This window comes from Apteryx mantelli, unplaced genomic scaffold (assembly GCF_036417845.1).
Source record: "Apteryx mantelli isolate bAptMan1 unplaced genomic scaffold, bAptMan1.hap1 HAP1_SCAFFOLD_39, whole genome shotgun sequence".
Lineage (NCBI taxonomy): Eukaryota > Metazoa > Chordata > Aves > Apterygiformes > Apterygidae > Apteryx > Apteryx mantelli.
Genome location: NW_027118744.1, coordinates 3,766,931 through 3,776,290, shown reverse-complemented (window position 1 = coordinate 3,776,290; position 9,360 = coordinate 3,766,931). Strand labels below are relative to the sequence as shown.

General features: G+C 54.0%; 1 protein-coding gene across 1 annotated transcript; it reads left to right on the top strand.

The window, feature by feature from the left end:
* Window positions 1–6,366: 6,366 nt before the first annotated feature.
* On the top strand, window positions 6,367–8,502 carry LOC136996417 (ankyrin repeat domain-containing protein 7-like). Its single transcript, XM_067317340.1, has 3 exons — window positions 6,367–6,581; window positions 7,947–8,061; window positions 8,308–8,502. Exons 1-3 carry the CDS (start codon window positions 6,367–6,369, stop codon window positions 8,500–8,502), a joined length of 525 nt encoding a protein of 174 aa, XP_067173441.1.
* The last annotated feature ends 858 nt before the right edge of the window (window positions 8,503–9,360 follow it).

Genomic DNA, 9,360 nt, shown 5'->3' with positions numbered 1-9,360 from the left:
ACATGCGTTGTGGAAGGGGCAGCGAAGTTGGTAGATTAAGAGCAAAGGTGAGCTTTGGTTGGTTTGGGTTTTTTGCTTTTTTTGGAGGTCTGTATGTTTTCTTTTCCTGACTTCTGTTTCGTATTGTTAATTATCTGGTGGCTGTGTTTTGAAATGAAGGGATTTCCCTTATGATCCCTGAAAATGTCTAACTAATCCTTCCTGAAGTGAAGAAGTGTTGCGATACCAGGGTGCTGGTGTGGAAAAGGTAAATTTCTGAGGAGAGAAGAAGACAACAGAGTTTTAGTTGACCTTTGGGGCCTACCGAAAACCTGGTACTTCCTAAAAGTTCTTGAAAACAAACTACCGCTTTGATCTAGAAGAGAATATGCCTTCTTTCTCCACTGCTTGAAAAGCTACTTTCTGGAGCACTGCTGACGAAGCTTTCGGTGTCACGGAAAGAAGAGGATGTGTTTCTTGTGATTTCTGCCTTGAAGTAATCTGACTGTGTGACAAACCTGCCACAGCCCTCGCGCCCCCCTCATCCATCCAAAACACCCCGCATGATCTATGTTGTTCCTGATGAAAGGAGAAGGTGGCTAGCTCTGTGGATGTTTGATTTCCTGTGAGCGTATGAGGCGCTCACTGTAGAATAGCCCTAGTGCTTTTCAACCCGCCCACAGGGGTGGGTGGAAAGCTGCTAGTTTGTGCTGTCTAGGTGAAGCCTCTGTTGGTTTGTGAACTGTTGGAGAAGAGCTGAGAAGGGCGGGAAACTTGAGGAAGCCTCCTGGAAATCATTTAAAAGATGTGCTTATTTTAGCAGAGGAGCATGGCTCTCATTTGGTTTAAATACTGAGTCAGCTGGTGACAAACACAGTCTCAATGGACACTCTTCATGGATTGTCACAGAACTGCGTACGGTTAGACCTCTCTGTCTGGTTAAGGGAGTCTGTCCTTTCCCTGTCTACAGGTCCGTGAACTTTCCCACTGGCTGGAGACAGAGTGGAGAAAATCGAGGCAGCTAGAAAAAGCAAATGAAGGCTTGCGAGAAGAGTTGGCTTGGATGCATGGGAGCCGTGAAAAACTGTGGAAGAGGAAGCGGCAGCTGGAAGAAGAGGTGGTTGTCCTCAGGTGTCATTTAGAGGCCAAGATGATGGATCGTAGCCACGCAGAAGAACGTAAGAGGGAGATTGAACAAAAGACTGGGTAAGAGCTAAGGCAAAGACTGCAGGAAGTCAATCTCTTTCTGCAGGTAAACTTACTTCCCACTTCCCCCACTTGTGCCTTGTCATTCATTCCTTCTTTACTGTTGCCATTTTTCAGTACTTCGTGCTTCTGCCGGTCAGGGCTGTGGGGTCATGGGCTCTTGATATCTTCAGGAGGCTGTTGAAGGGTGTGAGCTGGTTGGATGGTTGTCCTCAACCATTCTGAGATTCTGTGAATAATCTTCTCTACGCACATAGGTCACTGGGGAATCTGGTAACAGCGCTAAGAGAAGAATTGCAAGGAGACTAGTGTCTTGCTGGGACAGAGGTTGCTTAGTCCTAGCTTTGATTTAAAAAAAATAAAAGTTGCGCTAAGAGCAGGTTTCTTTCTGAACAAAAAGGATTATGTAATGTGGTGCTTCTGGGTTTTGCCCTTGATTGTTGAGGGCAGTGAGGGGGCACAGTTGCCTTCCTGCGTGAGGCTGTGCTCTTCAAACTGGGTGTGTGGAAGCTGACTGGGGGGAAAGTTCTCCTCTTCTTTCCTGGGGGTTGAAATTGCATGATCTGCTTCAGACACAGGCAGCCACCCAGCACCGAGTGGAACAAATAAGAGCCGCTACTGAAGCTTCCACAGTCGGCCGACTGCAGCAGCGAATTAGGGATTTAGAATGTGAATTGGCTCTCACAAAACGCCTGCGGCGAGACTGAGCTAATGAGAGGCTTGCGGAAGCCGGCACCGCACATCGTCACGAGCGCTACAGAAGCCACTCTGCTGACGGACCCAGTGCGCAATGCTTCCTCTGTGACAGACAGAGTGGAAGCTCATATGGCTGAGGTAAGGCTCTGTAAATCCATGTTATTCTCAAATTACCTTTGAAGAATATGAATAAGCTAGGTTCAGCTTTTAAGCTGAAAATGAGCATCCATTCCTAGCTCCAGGACACCCAATCTAGTAGTCTAAACGTGACTGCTGACCCTCACAGTTCCCCAAGGACGGTCATCTGCATCACCCTGTGAGACTCCATGAGACAATGCTCAGAGCCTGCTGCAACCTCAGCAATAGCTCTGGTCCGAGTGTGCCCCGGAATTAGCAGTCTGTGTGACAGCAGAATAACAGAATATTATGCAGTTGCTTTTAAAAAACAGAGAGAAAAAACAATGTACACGCACATACACCACCCCCCCCACTCCCCCCCCCCCCGGAGCCCTGAATAATCCCACGTCTTTGTGATAATTGTTCCTCCAGAGTCACGGCTTTGCAGTGGCTGGGCCTGTTTCAAAGCAGGTAGCCCCTGAGAGCAATTCCTTCTGTTCCAGTAGTCTTTAATCTCCTAGCGAGTGGCCGCCTCTTGCTTTCTAGCTCTTTGCATTTGCTTGGACGGACACCAGTCCGTTGCATTGAATCCGTCTGCACTGTGAATGGAGTTGCCTGTCTACTAGGAGTAATATGGTTTGTTTGGTCTGGGGACTTGTTAGCTTTTCCTACTGTAACACTAACAAAAGGCATTTTCTTCCCCCTCCCCCTCCCCCGGCTTCCTCAGCAATGGCTGAACTGAAAATTGGATCGGCTGGAGCTTCTGCCTGGGCATCTACTGAAGGATCTTCAGAAAACGTAGACCCAGGAGCCACTTCCCAGGGCAATACATGAGTGCTGCGATGTTTTGACCACAAATGATGGGATCTGATTTGAACAAAAGTGCTAGGGAGCCGCCGCTCTGGCAGAGCTGCGTTTGTCATTTCATACCCGCAAAAGTCGTTAGCGATCAGAAGATGCTGGAGCAGAGGAAGTCCCCATTCCAGAAAGCTAAGAGTGGATATGCTGAGACGAATGAAGCTTGGGGAAACGTGCCTTCTACCTCTTAATGGAGTGGTGTGGAGATAACAACGTGCTGTATTTAACTGAAAGTATCTGTTCCAACTTTGTATTTCATAAATTTTGTTGTCTAGGACGTCTCTCTGTTTTATTCCTTTCCCCTTCCTGCCTTTGCCTGCCCTGACCATACGATTGTACCCTCTTACTCCCTCTGCTCGTCTCTCTCCCAGAGTAGTGCCTGTCGGATTGCTGCCAAAGGGGTGAGTGGCAACAAGGTTGCGGGATGATTCCAAGGGATCCAATGATACTAGCACTAGAGAAAGAGGGAAAGGGTCGAAATTTGAAAAGGTGTTGTTCCGCTTGTAGTATGGGAAAAAGGTGTTTGAAGTGTGGACGGGAGGAGGAAGAAGATTTGGAATCGGTGGTCGCTCCCCGACAGAGGTTGGGGGGGGGGGATTTCGAGGCTATCGGTGGAGCTGGAGGTGCAGAGGGACCAGGGGAGGGGAGTTATGAACAGGGAGGAGGATTTAGAGGGGCGGAAGGATTTAGCCCGCTTGCGGGGAGAACAAGGGGACGACAAGGGGAAGCGGGGGAGGCTTTACAGGCTCCCCTTCGGCAGGCGGTTGGAAATAACGGACCAGTAACAGTTAAAGTAGCTTTTTCAATAACGGAGTTAAGGTCCTGGAAGGAAATAGCAGGGAACTCTAGAGAGGATCCAGAGAGAGTGGCTAAAGCGTTTGAAACTGTAATTAGGACTCAGGATCCAGATTGGAATGGTTCACAGGTCATATTAGACACACCGCTAGGTGATACTGAAAAGAAGATGGTATTAAACGCTGCTCGGAAACAAGCAGAAGGAGCGCATGCTGGTGGGGATTTGCAGGGAACAATAGACCAGAATTTTCCTGCTGCAGAGCCGGGGTGGGATCCTAAGCAGCCGGGACCCCGGGGACTCTTAGCAAGATAGCAGAGATGGATAAGGTTTGGTATAAGACATGCCATGCCAAAAGCGATTAATTGGTCTAAGCTCTATGAGGTCAGACAAGAGCCAAATGAATCCCCATCTGCTTTTATGGAACGATTAAAGGCTACTGCCGGGAAATCTACCACCCTGGATCCTGAAAAAGCAGAGGAAGCCCAGCAGTTCACTTCAATGTTTATGGGACAATCAGCCCCAGACATAAGAAGAAAACCTTCAGAAATTAGAAGAGGCGGATTCGAAAGATTTAGGAAAATGTTAGAAGTGGCATGGACGGCTTTTAATAATAAGGAAAAGGAAAAAGAGATGCAAGAGGTTCGAAGGGAAACCCTAAGAGAAGGCAGATTGACTGCTGCTTTAACCAGGGCTCCTGGAGGAGCCTACAGAGAAAGGGAAGGCCCAGGAGGGGGTTACCGAGGCGTGAAAGGGAGTAAGGGAAAGGGAACATCACCTCCTTTTGTGCAGCCCCGTCTGGCGAAAGATCAGTGCTCAATCTGCAAAGAAAGGGGGCATTGGAAAAGAAAGGGCTGGCAACCTCAGGCTGGGAACCGACCCAGCCCTGCAAGCCATTAAGCTACTGGCATTAAAGGAGGAATCCGGAAGGGGACCGGGGGAAGCGTCCCCAGCCGAACCCCTGGTTACACTAAGGCTGGGAAATGATGGAGTAGAAGTTTTAGTTGATACAGGAGCCGCTTACTCTGTACTTAATACTTGTAAAGGAAACTTTAGCCATGAAACTGTAAGCGTTGTTGGCGCTACAGGCAAACGAGAGGATCGGCCCTTCTTGCAGCCCTTACAACTTAAACTGGGAAAACGGGGTGACTCATCGATTTTTATATATGCCTGAATGTCCCATACCCTTGATGGGAAGGGATTTATTGAATAAGTTGAACGTGCAGATAACCTTTAAGAATGGAGAGGTGCAGCTACTAACACCTGAATCAAAAGCTGCGGAAGCGAGAATTTTTATGTTACAGAGCACGCAAAAACCGGAGGAAGAGATTCCTGCCGAAGCAGACGATGCAGTAATAGCCTTGGTATGGGCTAGCGGAATTCCAGGTTGGTCTAAACTGGCGAAACCAGTGAAGGTTGTTCTAAAATCCGGGACTAAACCGGTAAGACAAAAGCAGTATCCTGTTAAGTGGGAGGCTAGAAAAGGGTTGGAAGAATTAACAACTACATTTTTGAATTATGGGTTATTGATAGAGCGTGAAGCAGAATATAACACCCCAGGATTATCAGTAAAGAAACAAAATGGCAAAGAATATAGGTTGGTTCAGGATTTAAGAGCCGTGAATGGGCTCTTCAGCGACCACCAGGGACCCCCATAGAAGCCCCCCGGAGACTCAGACTCAGACCGCATGCGTAATGACTCTGTAAATATGATAATTAGTTCCAGGAAATAGAATGAATATGTACAATCATTCCGGGAAATTTAATGCATGGGTATGTAACAAAGCAATAGAAGCTTTGGCTAATGCAACACGCGGCATGCACGTTGGGCAGAGCGATCCCCCGTGCACCCGGCGCCGTAATAAAGAGAATGCCTGCTTCTCAGTGCTACACTGGTGCTAAGGAGTTTTTCTCCCCGTTTCGGTGACAACGGGGCGGACGGGAGCGAGTGACTTAGGTGGCAGCCCCCGGAGGCAGCCCTCGGGCCATAGCGGCCCCCGTGTCTGTGGTGCGGGCACCAGCGCCTTTCTGTTTCCCCTGAGCTGCTGGGTGCCCGCGGGGGTGCGCACAGTTCGCTAGCGAACGGCAAGCTGGGCTAGCCGGCGCGTAGGAGGCGCCTGGGCACGGACGGCGGGCAGGCTGAGAGGCCGAGCTGATATTCGAGGGAGCCGCGAGTGCGCGGGGCCTTGGGAGGCTGCGGAGTCTCATGAGGGAGGGCGTTTTCGCTGGTGAACTTCCACCTCCCTGAAAGGAGGCTGCATCTCCTCTCCTCCTGGCGAGTCGCCTGGACGCAAGCAAAGGCGCTGCCTTTGGGGAGGGAAACCCCAGCCCCGGCCCCGGCAGTACTGCGCAGGCGCGCAGCGGCCCCCCCGCTCCGCTCTGTGACGCCGCCGTGCGACCTCGCCGCGGCCGTTGCACATCGCAGCGCCCGCGCGGCCTCTGGAGGCGGTTGCTCTCAGTGCTGTGGCTGCCGCTGCCGGAGCGAGGGCGCGTGCCTCGCTGGGAGCCTTGCTGCGTCCCTGCTCTCGGCCCACGCCTCTGCCCCTGGCCCGGGGGCTCCGAGCCCGCGGCCCTGCAGCCCGCCGGGGCGCAGCCCCGCAGCAGCTGTCCCGGGCCGTGGCCACTGGCCGGCGCTCAGCTCCTCTGCCCCCGCGCGAGGCGGGGCCGTGTCCGCGGGGCCGTGCCCGTGCCGGGCCGTGTCCCATCCCCGCCGCAGCATGAAGAGGCTCTTCGGGCTCTTCAGCAAGGGGCAGGGGCCACCACCGTCGCCGTCCGGCGGCGCTTCCCTGCCCTGCGTCGGCGCCGCCTCCGAGCTCCGCGAGAAGGAGCTGGGCAAGCTGCACCGCGCGGCCGCCAGCGGCGACCTGGCGCGGGTGCGGCGGCCGTGGTGGCTGCCGAGACTCGGCATCAACAGGCGGGACAAGGCGAAGCAGTGAGGGGGGCAGCGCCGCGTGTGCCTGCGCCCGCCCGGCCGGGCTCTGGGCCGCGCCGCGAGCGTGGGGGGAAGCGCGAGGGGCGGCTGCAAGGGCCGGGCTGCAGCGGCGGTGGCGGCGGCTGCGGCTGCGGCTGCGGCGGCGGTGGCGGCGGCTGCGTCTGTGGCTGCGGCGCGGCCCCGCAGCGGCGGGTGGAGGGGGCGGCGGTGGCGCAGCTGGGAGGCTCTGGCGGGCCCTTGCTGTGAGCAGAGAGGTCTCCTTGCCTGGTGGCAGCCCGCGAGGCTCGGCTCGGCTCGGCTCGGCTCGGCTGAGGAGGGCGAAACGAGGGGCAGGTTTTGTGAGCGGCTTCTCCCGCAGCGTCACCTGTACTGCGTGCGTGGCAGCAGCCCTTCGGAGGTGGTCGCGTGTTCCTTCGTAGCCGCATCGGCTGCGGTGGTTTGATTGGAGATGCTGGGCAGTTTGAAGGGCCGCCTTTCTTCCAGGCGCGGCGCGGCGCGGCAGGGCAGGGCAGGGCAGGGCCCTTCCTGGAAGGGAGGGCGGAAGGAAGGGAGGGAGTGCCGTTTTCTTCAGCTGGCGAGGGCTGTTGGAAAGGCAGCTCTGCTGCCTTGGAGAGGGCTTCCTCCGTGGTTGAGCTTGTAGGAGAAGGGTAGCTACAACTGCCGGCAAGACAGAGCGCTGCTTTGTTGCTGTGGGCATGGCAGTGTTGTGGGGGAAGGTTTCTGCTGGCTGGTTTGCTAGGTGTTACCGAGGGCGCTTTGGAGCGAGCGTGTCCTCGCGTTTGCTGCAGTAGTGAGCTCGGGGAAAGGACAGAAGGCACGAATTCCCGAAAAGCACAGCACAAAGCTGATGCGATGGTGTTCTAAAAGCCACCTCCTTAGCCTCTGGCACGCTGTTGTCACGTGAGCGATGCTGGCGAAAGCTAGAGGGTCCCTTGCTGTAGGCTTAAGGTGCCCAAGGCTTGGTCGTCCTTGCTGGGCTGTGTGTGTCGTGCTGTTGGAGGCAGTGGCCAGTTGCCTGGGCAGAGGCGTGGAGGGCAGCAGTTTCCCACCGGAAGCCTGAGGCTGTGCGGGAAGAGTCCTGTGGCTGGGCGCAGGAATCCATTTGCAGGGAACGAGGCGGGGAGCTGAGTGACCGTCGTCTTCATAAATGGGTGCTGGGGTGGGGTGGGGTGGGGGGCATTTTTCCTAGCCCGCCCCAGGCTTTGGGTGTGCAACTGCTGTCATGGCTGAAGGAATGAGAAACTTTTTCTAAGTTTGTTTTTTGGAACCGGAAACGGGTGGCCCTACCCACGTGCCATAGGCAGGAGCGGTGTCTTCAGCTGTGTGCGTGTCTGTTGGTGTTAACGTCGTATATTTAAATTTTAGGACCCCTCTGCATCTTGCTTGCGCTAACGGGCATTCAGAGGTTGTTTCCTATTTAGTAGGAAACAAGTGCAAGCTGGATCCTCGTGACAATTTCAAGAGATCGCCGCTGATGAAGGTACGTGGAGTATGTGATGCTGCTGTAGGTAGGGCTTATAAGGTATGCACTGAGCGATCCCTCCCTTGGGTGATTCTTGACCTAGGTGTGGGTGGCGATTGTGTCGTGCTTGGTGCCGAATAGGCGCCTAACGTTACCTAATCTTTGAACGCGTTATTGTTTTCCGAGGTTGGCAAGCTGTGGGAGTTGTGGCAGAGGGAAACGTAGTTGCTGGAAAGGTTTCCTTTTTTGCTGTGTTGTTTCCAGGCAGTACAGTGCCAGCAAGAAGAATGCGTTGCTATTCTGCTAGCACACGGTGCCGACCCTAATCTGGCCGATGTTAACGGCAGCACTGCCCTTCACCTCGCTGCCATTGCTCCTAACACCTCTCTAGCAGGGCAGTTACTGGAGCACAATGCCCGTATTGATGCACGGAATGAGGTAAGCGCAGAGTTTGGGTAAGGCCGCTCTTGGAAAGAAAAGGTTGCTTCACTTCTCTGTGTTTTTCTAACTGAGGGGATTTATGCTTTCAGATGGGATACACTCCCCTTGCTCTTGCTGTGTCCGAACATCACGAAGAGATGGTGGAGTTCCTGCTTAAAAAGGGAGCTGACGTGCACGCTCGAGATCAGTCTGAAAGGTGAAGGGCTTGTCCAAACAGGGCGTGGGTCTCCTGAGTATTCTTAAAGCTTGACTGATGAGAGGCGTGGGCGTGAGCCTCTAAAAGGCCTAAGTAAGTAGCCACACGGAAGCAGTTGCTTCTGCGTGACTTTGGAAAAGTGATCTGCGCTTGGCTGCTGTTGCGCCTCACTGGCTGGCTTCTGCCTTCAGGACTGCCAGAAAGCATTGTGTCTGGTCGCCGCAAGGCAGAGGAGTTGCCGCTAGTTCTCCAGCATTGCTGCTGGGCAGGAGCGGGTTTTTAGAACCCAGGCACGGTTGGTAGGTAAGTGTTGTCTCGCGGGCAGCGTTGTCTCTCTGTCCTGACACTTGCTTTGACAACGGGCACGCGTTGAAACAAGAGAGGTTCCAGCTGGATGTGAGGAGAACCTTGCTGGCTGCGAGGACAGTGACGCGTCGGAACGGGTTGCCCGAGGAGGTTGTGCAGCCTCCCTCCTTGGCAGCTTTGAAGAACCGACCGAGTAAAGCTGTGAGCAACCCGGTCTGGCCTCGTAGCTGAGCGTGCTTTGGGGAGGTGTTAGGCGGAGAGACCTCCTGAGGCCCCTTCCGACCTGAGTTCTCCTGTGCTTCCGTGTAGTTGGCTCTGCTTTCCTTCTGCCTGTGGGAAAGGGGGAAGTAATTGTTTTGGGAGCAAATAGGGCT

What these genes read in the sequence shown, in the direction of transcription:
- LOC136996417 (XM_067317340.1), top strand. Translation starts at nt 6,367, where the DNA reads ATGAAGAGGCTCTTCGGGCTCTTCAGCAAGGGGCAGGGGCCACCACCG. An exon ending in AGGCGGGACAAGGCGAAGCA is followed by an intron (nt 6,582 to 7,946) that starts GTGAGGGGGGCA and finishes TTTAAATTTTAG; the next exon opens with GACCCCTCTGCATCTTGCTT. An exon ending in AGAGATCGCCGCTGATGAAG is followed by an intron (nt 8,062 to 8,307) that starts GTACGTGGAGTA and finishes TGTTGTTTCCAG; the next exon opens with GCAGTACAGTGCCAGCAAGA.